The 22,674-nt window shown below is 31.2% G+C and overlaps 1 protein-coding gene across 1 annotated transcript in view; it reads left to right on the top strand.

Annotated features, from left to right (window-relative positions):
* LOC145690402 (ATP-binding cassette sub-family G member 1-like) overlaps window positions 1-22,674 on the top strand; it is a 271,412-nt gene that overhangs the window by 215,247 nt on the left and 33,491 nt on the right. Inside the window, exons 4-5 of the mRNA XM_081765244.1 lie at window positions 5,124-5,269; window positions 17,506-17,744. Coding sequence (XP_081621370.1) covers window positions 5,124-5,269; window positions 17,506-17,744 — 385 coding nt within the window. The remainder of the gene's footprint in view (window positions 1-5,123; window positions 5,270-17,505; window positions 17,745-22,674) is intronic.

Here is a 22,674-nt window from a genome sequence, read left to right on the forward strand (position 1 = left end):
CGCAACCTTGGAGAGACCCTATATGCAAACACCATAAAATATCCCATAGACCACATATTATTTGCATTAATTGTTTAAAAAAAAAACCTTTTTTCTTGCACAAAAAACACTCCAAATTAAAAAAATAACCAGTTTGATTGGAAAAAATGGCGCGTTAAAGGGTTAAATTTGAGAATTGTGAAAAAGCAAAACTTGATACATGTTTTCAAGGATAGAAATACAAACAACTATATATTTAGTTTGCTCTGCTAATCCTTTTCTACGGGTAAAAAATTTGCCAAAAATATAATCGTAAGTAATACACTGTACGAGTACCACATGGTAAATTATTGACCTAACGTATACTCTTTTATGATCCTTTATTACAACATATGATCATGTGAATGAATTTAGGGATTCATCCTCTTAAATAAGACACAAGTATCATAGTGCTCTTCTTTTAAATTTCGGGAGAAGTACATTAACTCACACCTTTCATTTGGACATTGTCAAACGGTAAAAATTTGTAAATTTTCTCTAGGTATCGAATATATATTTTTCTAAATTTGGTTGGTACTGCTTCTTTTCTTTTATGATTAAAAATTGTCAAAAATTCAAAATTTGGAGGTATTGACCTATTGTATCCTCTCTGATGAAGCTTTAGCGTGTTATATGCTTTTATAGATGAGTACAGAGATCAACTCTTCATTATAGTATATGGATATATTGATGTCTTCCTTTCAAAATTTGGGAGGGGTACATTGGCCCACCTCTTAAATTTTAGAGTTGTCAAAAATATGTATATTATATTGATAAACGTTCTCGAGGACTTGAATATATATTTCTGTAGATTTTATTGGTCTTCATTTTCTCCTTTTATAGGTGAAAAATGTCAGTTATGTATTGTTAAAAGTAACACTTTATGTTTGGTGGGAAATTAATTAGCATAAGGAGCAAATTTTGAATATTGTGCTTAATATTCACTAATATTCACATATGATCATATGGATAACTATGAAGTCCCATTGTCTTTCATTAGATATGAGTACATTGGGACACTCTTCTTAAATTTTGAGAGTAGTACATTTGGAGCACATTTTGAAAATGTCAAAAAATAAAAATTTAAAATATTCCCTAAAAGTCGAATGTATACTTCTTGTAAATTTGAATATTCTAACTTGTGTTCTCTCATGGATAAAAGTTGTCTAAATTCGTATTTTAGGACTTTGACCTAATATGTCATCTTAAAACTTTGAAACTTAGGGACAACTCATAGTCTAAGTCAATGGTGTAAAAATTTAAGACTTGGAACCTGATAGATAATTAAGACAGATTGATATGAAAAGTAATTTCACACTTCAAACTTTAGTTGCAACTCTTAATCCAAGGTAATTGCTGGAAAGTTATTCTTTGTGTAATCTAATTGGTTGATCAATTTCAAACTTTTGTTTAAAAAATTTCCAAAAGTTTTTGAAATGCACTGTTTAGTTATTAGTTTGAAATGTTTTTTTTCAATTACTGTTTGATTTTTTAAATTTTAATTTGAAAATTTTTAATTAGTGTTGTACTTAAATAACAGTCTCAGATATTTGGTGGAAAATTATTTTTGATGGAATCTGATTGACAAATCACTTTCAAATAATTGTTTAAATTTTTATGAAAGGTATCAATTTTTTGCTAAGAAGATTTCAGTCACTGATTTAAAATTTTAGTTGGAAAATATTTGAACCCTACAATTGTAGCTACGACTCAGTCTAAGTTATGGTGAAAAAATAGTGCTTAAAACTAGATATGTAGCAAATATACAACTATGAAAACCGACTAATATATAACAGTAACATTTTCACACTTTGAAGTTTTGTAACAGCTCATAGTTTAAGATCATTAGTGGAAAACAATGATTGGCTGAACATTTTCAAAAGTTTTTGAAATTTTTTGTTTAAAATATGATTGGTCACTATTACAAATTTTTGTTTGAATATCTTTGTTTAATTGTTCCAGATTTGAAAATGTTACACTCAATAAAAGTTTTTGAAAATGTATAATCAAAATTTTATTTTAAAAAATTCATGCACTAATTTAAATTTTAAAAACAATTATCAGTCAAATTCAACTTTAAGATTTGTCAAAGTTTTCGAAAAGTTTTGTTTAAAGTTTCTGAATGCTGGTTTTAAATTTTGTTTCTTATTATTATTGGATATCCAAATTTACACGTTATGCGGAAGGTCTTGAAAATTTATTGGTTCATGCAATAGGAACTTATTTTGCAAATACTATCTGGCTCATTTTTTAAGAATATATATATATATATATATATATATATATATATATATATATATATATATATATATATATATATATATATATATATATATATATGTGTGTGTGTGTGTGTGTGTGTGTGTGTGTTTGTTTCCACTGTCCTTAAGTTATTCGCTAAAATTCAAAAAGGTGGGGGCGAGTTTAGCGAAGAACTTTAAGCTGTAAATCTCCGTCTCATATAACCTTGATGCTGAAAGAGTCGCCGAACTTCACAGCAATCTATTATTCACGTTTGTTGAGGCTCCTCACTGAATCAAGAAGAATTTTATTTTCAAAAAGTGTTTGGTGCAAAAATTGACAGATCATTTTTAAGTTCTTCTGAACATGAATTTCTATCATGTCAGTTCTATTAGCATTCTATCATCTGATTATAAACACTTGTTATGCTAAACTCTTGTTAGGCAATAAATATATAATCACTGTAAATGATAAACAACTATTTATTTATTTATACATATTTGTGGGCATTACCGAAATCTATAGCCTTGAGCCCCTCACGTATTAGGGATAAAGTCCCTCGACCAGCACATTATCCGGGAATGGGGAAGGAAGAAAGCAGTCAGGAATTTGTATGTTAGATATCATTCCGGCATTTGGCTGGCCTGAATGATGAAAACTCAGGGAAAGCCTCACTCAGGATAGATGACTTCAAAAAGCTGTTACATATTTTCAACCAAGTGTCCCCATCGGGAATCAAACCCGAGAACGCTCACACCAAAAACGAGAGCGTCATGATGAATATTGACCATACAAAGTTTTTATTGGAACAACTCTATCTACCCTAACAACATACACTTAAATGCAGTTGCTCAAGATTTTCGCCTTATATAATCATTCTTACATGGAATTAATTTTTTTTAAGCCTGGCAGTTTCAGCGTTACTTCAGATTTTCCTTGGAGGAAGAGAGCAAGGCTCTCTGGTAGAATTTCACAATTTTAATTAGTATATTATTGTACTATTTATTAATATATGATATATATATATAGGGTCTATATATATATTTCAAACTCAGGGAGGACAGTTACCCTCTTGAAGCCCTTGCTTGACAACTGTCTGCAACACTAATGTGTGCAAAACAAAACATTTTTACATGATAGGCAGAGTGTGACCAGAAGGTGGAATAGTAATGTAGGTAAGATCAGGATGCGAAATGATCACAATCGAAGTCAGTGGTGGTGATGAGGGAAGGGGGAGGGGGACAGGTAGTGAATCAAGATCGTTAAAAACACTTCACCATCAGTTGATACGAAACATAACTACTTCGCCTTTCGCTTTTATTTTGTTGACGAAGTTGCCAGATCGTAATTAACTCTAGTTGTTTTCTGTCTTCCCATACTACTAGTTAATTATAGCTATATGAAATACGTATTGGTTACATAATTAATTTGCTATCTTCTGACAATAGTTTACTTTATTCATTCTCCAAGAACTTATTAGTGAGGGAAATTTTATTCCCAAAATATTAAATGGGGAAACTGGCCCAATCTCCTAGGATTTCGCACTCTGCGGAAGACGGGTTCTAGGAGAGTTCGAAAATAGTTACTTTGGACTTTACGAGTTTCAAAAGATGTCGAATTTGTCCACTGTTTGATGCTAGTAGTCGTTCACAAAGATTGCTTCCCTCTTATGTATCCCCTGTTACCATCACTAACGTTCACTTCAGTTACTTATGAAATAAAGTAACATCACGAATTGCCCTTTCTTCAGTGATGGTGCCAGACTAAAATGAATAGGGTGGTAATACGTTTAACTTGAAAAAGTCAGGGTGCTGACAAATACTATTAGGCAGAATGATTACAAATAATAATAATAATAATAATAATAATAATAATAATAATAATAATAATAATAATAATAATAATAAATTTATCTTAAAACACCTTCGTAAAATAAGTTTTGATTCGAACTTAGATAACACCGTGAAGTTTATCTGGACATTAACATTTTGATCCGTTGGAAATTGCATACCCATGACAATAATTCTCTTCTTCGGAACTTTTCCGAAGCGACCAATGCCGAAATGATGGCGAAATTTCCGCTGTGCAACAATTACACAACTACTGTTCTTGAAACATCCCTCCAACATAAAAGTCCGATGTTCACCATCCACGCCATGTTCACAATTAAAATGGCTCAAAAAAACTTGTAGCTGCTCAAGGTCAGATGACTCGTGGGCCGTCTGCGAATACAGCGTATACGATGGATGCTTTAAAAATATTTCGTACATGGGTGTCCGCAAGAATTTTTCCATGAGGCGGCAAAATTTGTAGTTCTTTGACTTTTTAAAAATTTAATGCATCTAAGGCTCAGCTCGGGAAGGGGAAGAGAAAGGACGTGAAGAGTAATCACCAGGGAGCTAATTCGTATGATACCATCCTGCCATTCACCTCAAAATTTTCAATAAAAAGACAAATGCTTTTTCTTTGTTTTGGTGAACACCTAGTATCATACTAGGTATTTTTACTGCACAAGTAGGAAAGATAGAGAAGCTAAGAAAATATTGGAGAATCAGATTTAGAAACTATTGTTCGTGCCTGGAAACTTGATTCAAATAATTGATTCAGTTGAATTTCAAGAAGGAGTCATTTCTCCCTCCTCTTGCGGACGTCCATGGGTAGATATATCATTATTATGGACCATGCTTTTTATCAAAACGGCAGGTGAAATGGAAGTAAGCCAAACTTGAATTCCCGTTTCATTTACAGACAAAAGAGAAACTGGCCAAAAAAGGTAATATGTGAAATCTACTCATATTTTCATATTGTTCTTTGAATAACCGAATATTTTCACATTTGAAATAAGTTTAATTGTATTTTGACAGGTCCACGAAACAATGGAAATTCTCCGTTTGAAGAACTGCTGTAATACCAAAACAGATCGTCTTTCTGGAGGCGAGAGGAAAAGATTATCCATTGCCCTGGAATTGGTGAATAATCCTCCAGTCATCTTTTTGGATGAACCAACAACGTAAGTGTAATATCATATAGAACAGTCACGTTCAAAAGAGAATCCTATCTGTTTAAGTTTCTTTAATAACTTACAGAATGAATTCATTAATCATATGACAATGTTTTCTTTTCTACGAATAATAAATAACATTCATAAACTTGGGAGTGCCAATGATTTGTTATTGATTTCAGGTTTTAAATTGAATATTATCAGTTTGCACTCTTCTACTTTATCAAAAATGGTTTTAACTTCTAAACTGTACAGTATTACTGTGGAAAGTTAAACTTAATGCTGCATTTTCTATAGATGTACACTGGACAGAGTTTGGCATTTTTCTCTCCGTTTCCTTCAAAATTATACAAGACGAAAAAAAAATAAATAAAATAAGAAGAGGGTCATGCAAAAACTCTAGACAAATTTAGGTAAATTATGAAATAATTGTATCTGTAGTGTTTTGTTTCTACTAAAAAATGTTAAACATGTAATTTTTAAGAGTTTCTCAGTAGGAAGTCTATCTTCACCTCATCAAAACACTTTGACATACTCTCTTTTATTAACGTGTGTAACGGGAATAAGGTGCTGCTTTTAAGTGATACAGTTTCTTTAAAATTACTAATATACACTTCTATCTCAAATCTATATACTATAAAACATTATCTTCCAAACAGCAGACTTACAGTCATCATTTTGGAGTGTACAAAATACAAATCTTAGGAAAATGACTGTTGTAACCAATCCGAATAGTTTTGTACTTAATAGTTCTCCGCTGCACAACTTAAGTTTTAGTAATTGTTTTAGAATTGCGTTTATACTAATATTTGTTGCTGTAATTATGCAAAAATTACATTTCCTAAATCATAGTAGTAAAATATTAATATTGATTAGCTTCCAGATACAAGACTCCCATAATTCATGGTAGCAATTTTTATTAATTTCTTTTACCACGGAAAAGGATAAGATTTTTATTCTAAAGTATTAAGATAGAGTCTCAAAATTCTGTATTACTTAGTCCGCAACCTTTTGAAAACTTAGGAATTCTTAACATTTATGCTATGTGGCTGCATATCCATCATCTTTCTGACGTTAGTAGGTGAGCCATTGGAAACTGTTACCGCAATAAAAAATTGTAAACTGAAAATTAAAAGGAAAAATAATATGAAATAAATTCTTACTCGGTGGAAGAAATCGATTATTATTTTTAAATAAAGATTTTAATGCTTCAGTAAAGGAAATCTTGTCATTTGAACGAGAATTCACAAATCATAGATTAACAATCACTTATTATTATTATTATTATTATTATTATTATTATTATTATTATTATTATTATTATTCAACCATTCAACATACACCAATAAAACTCATTATTATGTCAGTAAATATGAGGCCAATGGTGTACAAATAGAGAAAGTAAGTATTATTAAAGATTTAGGTATTACATTTGACGATCAGTTAAAGTTTTCTTACTACATACATTTTATTGTACAAGATGCCAGAAGGATAATAGGTTTTATTTTTAAACAGTGGCTTGTATTTCAAAAAGATAAAACATTTGTATATTTATATAAGTTACTTGTAAGACCAAAATTAGAATTTGGTTCGGTAATTTAAAACTTTGACAAACAAGACAGAATCTGTGCAAAAATGTTTTATTCGACTGCTATGTTCTAAGATGAAAATGAGCTACTATTCACATAGCTATGAATATTGGAATGATTATTGGGGTTTGGAGAGTCTTATGAATAGAAGAAAAATTTTGACAGAGTAAGCATGCAAAATATACTAGATAATGTTTATATCAGTGAATACTATTTACAAAACATAAGTCTTAAAGTACCCAATTATAACGAAATACTTTGGATAGATTAATAATTACCTGCACCTTGGGCAGAAAGTGCTCATACATAAGCAATATACTTAATAGAATGTTAATTTAATAATAACAAAAGAAGAATGTTTTTAATATATGTAAAAAAGATATATTATGGGATAGTGTTATGTAGTTAGTTGCTATGTAGTTGTTTATGGATACCTAATCATCTTGTATGTGTGCATGACAATTTGAATGAAAATACATAAAAGTGTATCAACTAATAAACCATTTGATACCGTTCATCGACTTTATAATTTTGATAGAAAAGGTGAGAATAATAATAATATGTATAATTATTAAAGATATTTTTACATGCAAACTATTACTACCACTCGAGATTCATATATCATCGATCGAACCAGGTTGACGACTACCCTTGGTGAGTCGTTATACAATCATAACATAAGAAATAGCACGATTTTAGTTCCTCTGAATTGGAAATGTGAAATTTTAAAAGATTGACTTATTCTTTAAGCAGACTTTGGACATACTGTATTAAACAAGTGAATGTTTTGTGAGATCTGACTGATAGTTTTTAAGTAATGACGTTTTGAAACATTAAGCTAAAATGTAATTTCATGACTGCTGTTCTTAGCTTTTTATTGTTTTAGATAGAGAGAGAGCTTGGTAATTTTTACAGCGTTGACAATTAATTATTTCTGCTTAACTGACTTTTATCGACATTGTGTTTTATATTAGTGCTCATCTTTTTACTGTTTTCTTATTTATTATTATTATTATTACTATTATTATCATTAGTATTATTATTCCATTTCAATGTAATGTTCTGATACTGTGCTGTATTTTGCCGAAAAGCTTTTCGCGGCACTGAAATAAAGATTATTATTATTATTATTATTATTATTATTATTATTATTATTATTATTATTATTATTATTATTATTATTATTATTATTATTATTATGAAAGACTTCTCTTGTAGTCTTGATTCGTTGGAATTTAGCGTTCATTTAAGACTATATTAACCGGAACGTACAATTTAAGATCCGCCGCAATGCATTCAAATTTAAAGCCTCTTTCACCAAGAATCGAACCTAAGATCTCATGAATCAAAGATGTGGGCGCTAGCCTCTTTATTGTTTTTTAAAAGAATCACTTCATCTGAGCTCTATGATCGACTAATTAGTCCGTTCAATATTCTACTTAATCCACTGCGTCAGACACACAAACATAGAAGTTTCCAGAACAATTAAAAACATGAATACTCTTGAGTGGGATTGAAAGCCACGATGTTGCGCCTTACGATCCGAATTCCTGAGATTACCGGACTATTACCGGCGGCTAGAAAAGCGCGGACGGCCCTTTTTGCATTTGAGTACTGACTATAGATGTACACAGTGGTAACAATAATCTACGTACTAATTTATCATTCTACGTTGAACACGATAAGAACAAGAAATAAGAGACACAAGGGAAAGTAAAATAAAGCAAGACAATTATGTGTAACATGAACAGAACTGTATGAAGTCACCAGGAATTAGTAAACTTGCTTTGGCTATATTGCTATCATATGATACTTGAGCGCAGCAGATCCGTGTTCGATTCCAGATTAAAGCACATGGAGTTCGGATCCTATTTTAAGCCGAGTTCGGATCATGACTCATGGAGTTCGGATCATGACTCATATTGCCAAGGTGTTAAGGTACGTTTTAAACTCTAATTCATTTATCGAACAAATTAACAAGTACAATTAAAATGGTAATAACTGACACGAATCAATCATTGAACAAATTAACAACAATAGTTATCGTGAAAGCAACAAATGAAAATAACTTCCATTTACTGTATAACAATATTTTTATCGTTTCCAAGTGCATTTAGTATCTTAAGTTGTTAGCAACATTGACTTCAGAAGCACAGCTATGCTGAGAATTCTATAATGATAGTAAAGAACTTTTTATTAGTAAAGTTTTCCATTTGTGATGTGCATTAGTGTTAAAAGCGTAAGTATTTTTTTTTCAAGTTGGTTGTGTTGTTGAAAATTGCAAGCTCACATAACCATTTGATACCTCTGTCGTAACATACAGATTCTATCAGTTGTCTACTGCCTTAGTTCTTCTTTTCTTCTGCAAGCTCCAGGATCATTAATTATAGTCTATGGTTAATATATATTTTGTTACCTACCTTAAAAGAACTGTACATGACCGAGAGCAATTTGAACATTAATGATCACTTGTCTTGCAACGAGAAAGATGAAACTGTCTAATGATCCCACGTATAGCATTGTTATTTTTTCTGTTTTCTTCTGTATTTGGCTTCAAGTATGTGCAATGATTTGTGGCTATTATTTTTAATTGTGACAACAAGCACTGGATATATACTGTAGGGTGTGCATTTAGGTTCACTTTTTAGTGGTTTGACAGGGTAACTTAAATAACAGACTATGGTCTTATTTTAGGACAATGCCACCAAAGGCGTTGTTATTAGTTTTCAAGGACATAATATCTAATGGATAATTTTGGTATTAGATGATTTTGCAGTTTTTCATACATGACTGTTATATTGACCTGCAAATTACAATGTGTATTCACAATATAAGATTCAATTCACTATCATAGAAGTTGAAATTTAGGTATTGTTTTATGGCTGAATAGCAAATTATATCAAAATACTTCAAAAGCGATTGCACAGCAACAATTGCAGAAGTGGCATATGCATATGTAGTTTAACGTTTCTTGTAGAAATATAGAAATATGATATATAAAAAGCTAAGTTAAAAAGACACTTAATTTTCATTTATATTTTTTCTGACAGTAATGATATTTTAATTTTATTATTTATCATTTTTGTTTTAAAACAGTGACTTCCTATAATAATAGATTAATTTTCCCATACTTTTGACTTTATCCATTAATTTCACATTAACTTTCATGATTTACGGCAATATTTATTGCATTGTAGTGAAAGTTGCAATTTTTAATTTTAATTTTAATCAACTATCTTCAAAGTTATTTTTAATTTTAATTACTTTTTTCTAACTATTTTTTAATTTAATCAATCATTTTTTTCATAGTCTTAATTTTTATTTAATCCTTTAAAGTTTTCATTAATTTTTCGAACTATGGAATGAAACAAAGAGGTACTAGCTTGGGAATGTTCTACTGTTACCACCGCAGTTCTCCTAATTTTGCGTTAGCGACACTGAGTTTCGTTCTTCATGGAATAAAATGTTTTAAGTTAAATATATTCTGGGATTACAAGTAAATCTTACGCTGGCATTTTCTTTCCTTCTCGTAAAGTAAGGTGAGCCAAATGTGAAGAGTTATCTACGGGAGGAGGACGGGGGTAGAACTTTGTCCCACTTTCAAATGAGTGGCTTGAACGAGTCATTAGTTCTGATACAGTATGAAAATGAAATGGAATCTCTTCGTTTTGCATCCCACAATTATATCGTATACGCTAAAAGAGAGGTGGCAATGAGAGTGAATGAAATGGTGAAATGAAGAAACTAGGAGGAAACAAGAGAATTGAGGGAAAACCCACGCACATGATATTTGTCCATCACAAAGCCCACGTGGAGCGGGGTGGGATCGAATCAGAGACTTCACGCATCAGAGATGAACACTCTATAACTGAGCCGCTGCAACCCCCTCCGGTACTATACATGATACCTTATGCTTAATCTGAGGTAGGCAGAGCTCATTTGTGGCTAAGTGGTTGCCGTACGCGCCTTTGGCGTGAGAGACGGGTTCGATCCCGGGTGGGAGCTCATGTGCAGGAACGTATGTAGAGGGTGGGTCCTGGGGGTCCGAACCCCTCCCCGAAATTTCGACTTTAGTGTAAATTTAGCTTAATTTTAGGGGCAATTTTAGGAATTTTAATATAAAATACCCTCATATTGAGTTCAGACCCCACCGAAATAAATTCCTCCGTACGCTACTGCTCATGTGGTTCGGATTTCATGTTAATCAGTATATCCACGTCTCATATAGCCTTGCTGCTGAACGGGACGTTAAACTCCGGACGTTAATTTTTTTTTGAAACTTTTATGCTAAATATTCACTTAGATTAAGAAGAGGATTCACAATCACATGGAAATGCAAGTTATACATATTCCTCGTATATTCGTATGTTACCCCTCTTTAAGAATATTCGATATTCCTAATATGCAAGGTATTTATAATAAGTATTCGCAACATTTTAAGGCTTACAGTACCCTTACAAAATAAATTAGAATCTTGGAATATCTTTAATAGAATTCTGGTTTCTTTTTCTTCTTTCTTTTCTTTTTATCATTTTCAATTTCTCAAAATCTTTTTATGGTACCATTATCCAAAGCGAATTGTTATAAGTATTTTATTCTATGCGCATTTTAAATTATACTTCCAATGCGATTATGTATACAAAGTATTTAAAATAAGATGACAAAAATTGCTGGAATATGTAATATCTCATGCTGTACTTCTCGCAAGAAATCTCTATTTGTGTTGTGAGTTCCGAAAAAATGACATTATCAATATGGATTCTATCAGAATTTGTAGTCCAATGCTTGAGTGGGTATAAATTTTCAGATAATAAAGTTAGAAACTTTGTTCGTATGTCAGAACTAAGAAAACTGATAGCAAAATCAATTTCAGTTACCCTTTAAAATCATGTAAGTTTTAAAAAAGAAGTGTATATGTTAACACTACTTCCTTGTTCAAATTTTATGCACTTTTATTATTATTATTATTATTATTATTATTATTATTATTATTATTATTATTATTATTATTATTATTATTATTATTATTATTATTATTATTATTATTTGGTCTAGGAATTAATTCGTGCGGTTTTTAATAAAAATTGAAGCTTTATTTCAAAAACAAAGTAAATGAATACGTTAACAAAAATATTGTCCATCGCTAGCCACTACTTTCTCCCATCTTTCAGGCAATTTACGGATTCCGTGTCAAAAGAATTCCTCATCTTTTGACGCAATTTAATCAAAGATCCATTTTTCGATATTTTCTGGAGAAGTGAACCGCTGTCCAATCAAATCGTTATTCATGCAATCGATCAAGTAGTAGTCAGACGGAGCAGTGTCTGGTGAATATCGCGGGTGGAGTAACACTTTCCATCCGACATTTTCCAAATAGGTTTTGACCGGTTTTGCGACATGTGGTCGAGCGTTATCATCTTGATAAATAAGTTTATTATGCCTGTTATTAAATTCTGGTCGTTTTCAGGCCAGAGCTTGCTTCAAACGCATTAATTGTTGTCGATAGCGGTGTCCATTAATAGTTTCACCAAGTTTCAGAAGTTCATAGTACACCACACGTTTCAAATCCCACCATATATACAGCATAACCTTTGCACAATGAATATCTCGTTTCGGTTGTGAAGGACCTGGTTCACCTTGCTTCACCCAGGCCTTTTTTCGTTTAGGATTCTCGTAATGAATCCACTTCTCATCACCAGTTACAATTCGATGCAAAAATCCCTTCCTTTTCTGTCTTTGAAGCAGCAATTCGCAAACGGTTTTTCTTCTTTCAACGTCTTTCTTTTCAATTCATGTGAAACCCAATAAGACATCTTTTGAATCATTCCTATGGCTTTGAGACGTTTGGAAACTGTTGTTTGCTCAACTCCAAATGCTTCTGCAAGTTCGTCCTGCGTTTGACACGAATCCTGATCAAGCAATGCTCTTAATTCTTCATCTTCAAATTCTTTTGGCTGTCCAAATTGCTTTTGGTCTTCCAAGCTGAAATCACCACCTTTAAACCGTGCAAACCACTTCTGACACGTTCGCTCAGCTAGAGCATGGTCACCAAACACTTCCACTAAAATATGATGACTTGCGGTAGCACTTTTCTTCATGTTAAAGCAATGAAGAATAACTCCCCGCAGAAACACTTTATCAGGCACAAAATGCGCCATTTTCAGTTGAAGAAAAAATGTTGTTGTTTCCGCTTCAAGCAACTGACATATACTAAACAAGATGCTCAATGACAGTAGTTTTCAACGCATGTTTGGATCAACGAAACTATGAAACAATAAGCTAGTTACGCCATCTTTTGTAAAACCGCACGAATTAATTTCTAGACCAAATATTATTATTATTATTATTATTAGGAACAGAAATAGCTAGTATTTACACGTCAGAACAAGAATTCAATAAAATCTTCAGTATGGATTTCAGTTAGTCAACTAACGAAAATATGCTAATTTATTGTTCAAATCTTATACCCACTTATTAATTGATCTTTGAAACAAGAATAATAGTGTTTGCACATTAGAACAAGGATTTTTAGGAAATTCAATTAAACTTGCGATATAGTTTATCCTTAGTTGCTAGAGTAAAAAAGAAAAATGTAAAGACAGATGGTACAAGTGATTGTCCAAATATTATTGGCACTTAATTATTAGAAAATAAGCACTAACCTTGTATCTAGGAAGATTACTGCTTAATATATTGCTTTGACTCTCTCTGGGTCCTTTCTAAGTAACTCCTCTCTTCCTGCTATTTCTTTTCTTATTTATTAATCTCATGGAAGGTATTCTTGAAACACCAGAACTCAGAATCAGCTGAAAACTTGATAAATTTTTGTGTAGCTTGTAGATTCCAACAAATCTTCGTTTATGAACATCTATTCTTAAAAATTGAATATTAGCCACTTATAGAAAGTATATTTACAGAATTATATGCCACGAAAATCGTCCTTATCGTATTTAGTGGCATACTTTTGTAAATATTTATTGTATAGTGTCCATAAGTAATCATAAGACTTATTGATTTTTGCAACAGGAATATAGTATTTGTACGTCAGAACAAATATTATCAGAAATTCAATGACTAAAAAATATGTATGATATGTTGGTACTAAGTCAGCGTTCATTGTTCAAATGTTATACGCGTTTTTAATTGATTTTGGCAACAAGAATAATAGTATTTATGCGTCAGAACAAGAATTCTCAGGAATTCAATTCAAATCAATTTATTGCGTCATTAGATCATATACATGCTATTGGATTTACTAATTTACCGGCATAATATTCCGGTCTTGTCTTAGTGCATAATATGCATAATTGTCTTAATGCATCATATTCCTATAGTCAAAATTATAAAAACAATCCTTTAGAAGATACCTTTTCAACAGTTTCTTGAAATAATTATACCTTTCTCGTTTTTTATTCCAGCGAGTAATATTTTGTGTAATATCTTACATGTGTTACCCTTTTTTGATAAATTTTGCTTGTATGTTGATTAGTGTGAAAGTAATCTCTTCTACGCTTATTATAAGCATTTCGAATATCTTTATTTAATTGAAATCTTAACAGTTTAGCTTTGTGCATGTACAGATATACATGATACAAACATAAAATTTATAACGGTAAAATAGCAAAATATTTAAACACCTGTCGACAGAAAGTTCTACTCTTTTCTAGCATAAAATCTTGACTACTTTTTCTTAAAAAAAAAAAAAAAATAAAATAAAATATAATAATAATAATAATAATAATAATAATAATAATAATAATAATAATAATAATAATAATAATAATAATAATAATAATAATAATAATAATAATAATAATAATAATAATAAAAATCCTACTCTTGCTACTATTAGCCCAGAATATAATACTACATTTTCATACTGCATGATAGGTCGCATAATATGCCTTTAGCTTTTGCTAAAATTTATTCCGTGATAGGACTTATTGCATAGCAGAGACGATTTAATTTAGAAACAGGGTTATTTATATTTTTCCGAAGTGAGATTACAGTCAATTGTTAATCCTAAATCTCTGGTAGTTTATCTTTTCGTTATTAAAGCAGAGATCGTGCGTAACTGAAATGTTCCTACTGTGATAAAAGTCAACGGGATATAACTTATGACATTTAATATAAAATTATTGTTTCTCAGCCATCTAGACATTTCTCCTATTGTTTGTTTACTTAGTTACGTCCAAAGTTTCATTTTCTCCAGTTACCACAGTTCTCCACTCGCGTCTTCTCGTGATAAAGATGGTTGAAATTCTGTTTCTTGGTTGCAAATCTCAACAATTGTCTTATGATTTAAGATATATAATATGAATCAACAATATGCTTTACCCCTTATGTCGCACAATTCAAGATTTTAAGCTACAAGCCGTAATTGACTATATCAGAAGCCTTCGATAAATCTAGAAATAAACTTAAGCATCTTTTATTTTAATCTAAACAGGATCTGATTTTCTCAAAAGTTAAAAATAGCTTTTTCTGTAAACTTTTCTCTTAGATCCCTCTGCAAATAAAATAAACAAAATCCAAAAAGAAGCATTTGAAAGGTGGTAATGATTGATTGTTCATATATTATATGCACCTATTAATTAATTTTTGCAACAGAAGTAACAATATTTACGCGTGAGAACAAGAATTCTCAACAATTTGCTAATAATTTTCAGTATCGATTTTACTTTATTAGTGAAGTCTAAAAATGTATATAATATGTAGTGATAGTATTCAAATGTTATAGTCATTTATGCAGCAGGAATAATATTAATTTCTCAAGAATTGAACAAAACTTGTAGTAAATTTTCGGCAGTACCAAGAGAAAAATAAATAAATAAAAATAAAAGTAATGAAAAGCAGTGTTGATTGCTTCTTCAACAGTAGTGATAATTTTATGATGGATAATTTCCAAAAAATATATTTTGTTCGTGTTATACTAGTATTTTGTTCGTGTTATACTAGTAATTCTCAGAAATTTGACGAAACTTGTGATGGTCAATACGCCTTAAGAGCCCAAATCCAAAGAAACATTATATGAGGTCAATTACGTGGTGATTATCAGGAGTTTTTTTTTGAAAGCTATATACGCTTTTCAAAATATTTTAATTTTTGTCGGTGGAAATCGTGAAGCAGAAGTTTCAGGATAATGGATTTACGAGTCCATAAATCTGTAAGATATGCAGTGTAAAGATCTCTTGATCCCATCATCCAGAAGAATATGTGATATTTATAAAGGAATACATGTATTAATAAAATATGACGCCAACGCTTCAAAAAGTGCATTGATCGCAATGGGCTCCTGAATAGAAAATATTTATTAAATCTTCACAATGATTAAGGAAAGAACTCATTCCTGGATGAATTGCGAAATAACAAAATTAAATTATTGAGTAACAAATTCGAAATTTGGTGTATTCACGAATTTAATAGGGATTTTAGATGTTTATAAAACCTCTAAACTGTATTAATCCGGAAACGACTGGAAATACAACTGAGGCTTTTAAGTAAAAAGATATGTGGAATATTTTTTCTACTAAAATTACACTTATTTCTTCTTTATTCGCACTTTATTTGAAAGAAAATAGGTTATAAGAGAATATTAAACAATATGCTTGGAACATTTTAAATTTTTCTTGATTATTAGTTTCCTTGATATAGGACAATGATTTCTTATTTCAAAAGAAGTCGATTTATATACTCATTAATATACGAAATATTATCGTCTTGTGCCTTTTCATGTTAATATAATGAAATACGTTATAATGTACGACACCTAAAAATTTCAGTGGCGCCGATTGTTGGTTGACAAATTTAGGGAAACTTTTTATTTTTATTTTTTCAACAAGAATAATAATACCTGCATTCCATATGGGACATTAATTCTGACGACTTGAATGAAATGACTTTCCTCTGTTTTGTGAGTTCAAAAGAGTATATAATATATACTAATAAAAGAAGGATTTTTTATTTTACATACCAAATTCTTTATAGGTGCGAATTCTAATGCAAAGAATGAAAAAATGACAGACTGGACCGGAACTCGAACTCGGGACCTCCAGCATACCATGCTGTTGCATTCATCTAAGTGACGTAGCGGTTAACGCATTGGCACGGTGTGCTAGAGGTCCCGGATTCGAGTTCCGGTCTAACCAGTCACTTTTTCACTCTTTACATGAGTATGCAATAATTAATTCTGATCAATTCAAAAGCTAAAAAGTTATTGGTTCTTTTCTTTTTCTTTATAAACAAGAAGTACAAATCGAAGAATAACTATCCTTGCATAAGAGACTATTTACTAATTAATAGATATAGGTTTTGCATTTGACTAACTTTTCTCTTCGCCCCTTTTCTCTCTCTTCCTTCTTTATCCTTTCGACCGATCAGCCTAGTTCGTTTTATTTTCTTCTACCTCAGTCTTTCCACGTTCAAACTAACAACAATATTACGAAATACATGTTATCGTAGCAGCACGTCCTCAGCTTTCGCTCTTTTCTATAATATTTCATTTCTTCTTTTTTTTTTCCTCCCTATCTGATGAAGTACAAAGCGAAAGTGTAAAGTGTACTTTCTTTTAACTGTGAATATTCGTATTATGATATTTAATAAAAGTTTCAAACTATTAGTGTTTCTTGCCATTAAAATACTTAATTTTACTTTCAGTGGTTTGGATAACCAAGCTAGTTCTCAGACTATCTCTATTCTGAAGAAACTCGCTCAGGAGGGCAGAAATATTATTTGCTCCATCCATACGCCTAGTGCCAAATTATTTGAGATGTTTGACCATGTCTATGTTGTAGCAGAGGGCCAATGTGTTTATCAAGGAACAACAAGCAACTTGATTCCATTCTTGGATTCAGTATCTTTACCATGTCCTACACATTATAATCCAGCAGACTTTGGTAAGTATTATAGGATCAAGAAAGTACATTATTAATCAAAAGACAAAAATGTTTTTAGGGTTGTTATAAAGTTATTATTTATAGGTGTATAATTACTTTGAAATGTTCGCTTATAAAGATACTGTTGCAAAAACTCACGTATATTTTTATTGTTCCTTTTGTACGTTGTTTAGTTAGATGATAATGACGATAGAAAAATTCCTTTACATTTACACTATTAGAAAGGAACGTAATCTTGTTTGTGATCACATCATATATGAACAGTTGAACTAACTGACGTTAATTTTTAAACATAGTTCCTAAGTCGAACTGAGTTTTTATCATGTCACTTTCATTTTAAACAGTGATGTAATCCTAAAATTTTTGGTGGGTATACGTTGACCGTTTTAAAAAATAATAGTGTATACTTAGTCCCGTACGCTAGTACTTTCGTAAATTTAAGGTGAGTATACGCTGCACTTTAAAAATATTAGGTGGGTATACGGCGTATACTCCCGTATACGCCCCATTACATCCCTGACCAAGGGGGAAGAAGGAAGCTTAAAATTTATGCCAAAATTAGAGTATTTCTTGAACTCAACAAATTATTAGGACGAAATTAAGATATTACATCATGATTAGAAATAAGGGAAAACGTGTCAAAGCGTTTTCGAAAATTCCGCTCTAAGGTGGGGGAGGGGGCAATTTCTATAGTTTTTTTTTCTACATTCAAGGATTGAAAGTGATCTGTATAATAAACGTAAAATTGCTTTACATCTTAAATAAATAACTATTATTTAGCGTTCAATTAATTCTGAATTTCGAAGCAATTTTGGATATTACTATTGCAGAGGATATTTTTATTCTAAAAATAGTACAGTAACATGAAAGATCACTTTCATATCATGCACGTTCTCAGAGAAATTGCAAACGTAATCCATTATGTTCTAAAATTTCTGGTATACATTGTCAACTTTTAAACATTATATTTTTACAATTAACAAATATTATATGATTAAACTGATAATAAAATTGGAACATTTTTACTAATAATAAAAGTGAAAGTAAAACTATGTGATAAAACAAAACTAATAAAACTCTTAAAAACATTTTTTTTCTCACTATCCTTTCCGTTACATCATAGAAAAATCAGTTCATATTTTAATACTTTCTGTATTAATTCAGAAACGATGATCAACAGCGGTAGATAGCTAATAAGCAAATGTTGGAAAACATATGTCCAAGATTCAATATTTTTAGGCCTCTACAACTCTCAGGATTTCGAATCTTGTTGATAAACTTAGTAACTCCAAATGAATAGAGTAAACTAAAATTCCACTAGTATCAAACAAGATAAATCTTGATACTTCGAAGTTTGTTCTCTGCGAGTTTAGAAACTCTGCTTTTCTAAATGAGGAATATCTCGAATTTATTAAAATTTACGAATATTATACCAATACTAGAAAGTAGACGGGATCCTCACGATCAGTAATATTGTCTTACATATATCGAAATTTATTATGTTGACAGAACTTTGAGCTTTTTTAAAAAAATTAATTGCTATTTTGTTCCTCAGTCTGACCTAAAACTTGTTTCCCTTGAAATGTTTTGACTAGGGCGTCAGTCTTTCAAGGCTTAAGGGGCGGGAAGAGACTCAATGGTTGTATCACCTAGGAAAAATAGGATGACACTCTAAACTAACTCATAATGTTGTCGGAAATTAGAAGTGGCTGATAATCCATCCTTATTGAGTACCTATGGGTTTTGGCCCCAATTCCTTTTTACGCAATATTAAACAGCTGCATTTATCTGAATGATTAGCATTCTCACTCTTTGTACACGAGATCTATGTTCGAGTTCCGATGGTAGCAGCCCTTACATGTGGTTTCGATTTTGCGTTAAACTGTAGGGTCATATATATTATATATATCAACATTGAAAAAAAATATAAAATGTTTACATCAAATTCATGATTAAATAAGCCCCTTTGGAGTCTTAGAACAGATTTTTAGGAACAATAGTAATTCAGCTGATGTGAAATGTAAATACATTTTTTACAGTAGGATGACCAGACGTTCTGTTTTTAGCAAGATTGTCCCTTTTTTTCAGAAGGTCGTCCAGTGTTCCGAGAAAAAATGCAAACGCACACAAGATGTCCTTCTCTAATTCTTTTTAAAGGAAAAAAAAAGCTTCCCGTTTTTGTCCATAGTTACGTCCTATAATTGTTATTTTTTCTTAAACCCTTTAGTGGAGTCTTTTGTGAAAAATTTCAAAAGTTTGTGTCCCCAATCGATGACCGTAATAGTAGTTTCTGTTAAATGTTAAGAGCGAAAGTAAAAATTAAAATTGAAAAATAAAAATCTAGTTATTTTGGAAAGCTAAAAACTTCTCCCTTACTGGCATGGATAATGACAATACCTAAGTGAATTCTTACATTATGCCAATTTTGTCAATTTGCCGAGAGTCGCGTTTCTTCTCGATGTACGAACATTTCACTTTCGTTTTTCCGTTTTTAAACCATAGGTGCAGGTAAAATTTTATTAACCGTAAAAGAAAAATTAAAGTGCTACCTTCCTTGCAATTCTACTATTTAGTTTTGTCTGGAAATTTTAAACATATAGAAGTTATAATTATATTGCTGGAATATACATACTGAGCTTCAGTAATTTTTTCTAACAAATCTCGTGACCATGAATTTAGTTTGATGTTGAGAATAGGAAAGTTATTTACTTATTTATTGAATCAAAAGATCTAATATATTTTAATCAAAAATTTTCTTGTAGGTCTTATATCTGAAGAACTACATATAGTGTAGCCAATGCCAAACTATCACTTAATTCAGTATAATGACCTTATTCCGTAGAAAATACGAAAACTCGATTTAGAGGCCGTTCAAAAATTTTGTGGTCCCTGATGCAAAATTAATTATCGGCCAAGATTGCAATCTTTGGTCTATTTTTTTTTTTTTTTTGATCATCCTAAAATTCTTTGGCAAGATCACCATTTTTTGATCCATTTTTTTTTTTATCATTCCTAAAGTTCTTGTTTTAATGTGTAAGTTATACTGTTGCAATTACCCAAATTGTAATTATCATTAACTGCAATTGCCGTCATTCATTTCTCGTCGTCTCATTTATCCTAAAGGGCAGGGTGTAATTAGATTAATGCTTGTCTGATAACGCAATTAATTCACCTAATCCAGAGTTCTTTTATAGTACACGTATCACTGATAAGTCGAAGTATTGGTTGGAGAGAAAGAGTATAACGAGATCATGAACAAGATTCTTTTTAAAGGAATATAAATAAACAAGAAACAGTGAAAATCCGGACAAAAAACTAACAGTGACTTAAAAAAACTCATTCTCGTTTTAGAAATTCAACTTTTTTTTCAAAACAAAGTTCTAGTAACCGAAAATAACAAGGATACGACAGCAGGAAGGGAAGGTGAAAATTAAAGGCATTCATAAACAAGAAGATGCACACGGATACAAAAAGATATTCTTATAGATAAGGGGCGGAGGAAGGGGACTTCCTTTGACGTTTCATGTCAATATCATAGTCAGACAAGATCTCTCTGTGAAAAGATTCCTTCATAGAGTTACTGATATTAGTGAAATTTAAGCTGTCGTTCCGACTGCAAAAATACCGAGTGAGGACACTGGAAGTTGTCTTCATTAGAGGACAAACATAGAGTGATTTAAAACTATCATATAAGTAGGATTGTAAATAATATTCTCAATGTGCATTTAAAGATTGTGGTATTGAGTACAGAGTCAAGTTCAAGCCTTAAATGACAATTACGGTTTCACTGGTGTTAATTAATAACTCAATATCATTTTGGTTACACCTTATTTCAATAATGAGTAATATTCAGTGTAACTGACTTTCGATTCTTGTATAAATCATAACAAATGATTGGCTTGTTAAGTCATTTTCTCTGTCTCTGTGTTCCCTAGATCAAATTCATTGTCACAAATGTAACAAAATTTGGTTATCATCACTAAGAGTTTCTATAACTATTCTGGGGCGCTTTCATTTATATTTATGTTACTAGGACGTAACACTATACAGCAACGGATAAGACCGTACAGTAATCACTATGTGAGTTGAACCTTAGATTTATTTATTAATAACATCACTCAATTAATTAATCTATTGTATGAATTTACAAATGAAATAGAACACCACCACTTATGTCACTTACGCTCACTAAACAATAATTATTTGACTTAATTAGAATCTCATATTCTTCTTCTTCTTCTTTCTCTTAAACCACTACACAGTACTTCTAATATAATAGCAAAGTCACAGCACTTGACCAAGTCAACTAAAGCGCGAAATTTGTCAAGGAAAAAACGTATTAAATATTAAATTGCACTAAATAGTACTGATTAGATACAGTACAAGCTGCAACCAAAACGTCACGGATATAAATCCGAATGTGTCTGTATTAAATTGTAAATTGATGAAAAGTCAATTATATGAAAATGAGAGTCATTCTGTCACAGGATATATTGCATACTAACTGAAATGCTCATTCTTCCCATGGGGAGGGTAATTTATTTATTTATTCACAAATTTCACACAGTACTAGGCCAATTAACTGAACTTGTACAACATAAAGAAAAAGAGTCCATCTTTCAATACACAAGGTTCTCATCAATTGAGTTCTAAAGTTTCTCTCAGAGGTAAAAAGTTACATCATGTCGACAATGTATTGTAATCGTGCGCTAGTCTGTAAAACAAGGAGCGCTTTACAATCGATAACCTAGAGGTCTCTTATAAGTTAGCAAATTGAGAGAGCGAGTACGCCGCCAAGAAACACGAAAGTTAATCTCCGATAGTAAAAATTCAGAACCAATTTTGCCATTGATGATCTTATATAGGTAAAGTAAATCAGCTCTGCGGCGTCGTTTGTCAGGGAAACATAAGTTCGTTAAAGACATTAGTT

The sequence above is a fragment of the Thermobia domestica genome, chromosome 7, assembly GCF_964235325.1.
Source record: "Thermobia domestica chromosome 7, izTheDome1.hap1.1, whole genome shotgun sequence".
Lineage (NCBI taxonomy): Eukaryota > Metazoa > Arthropoda > Insecta > Zygentoma > Lepismatidae > Thermobia > Thermobia domestica.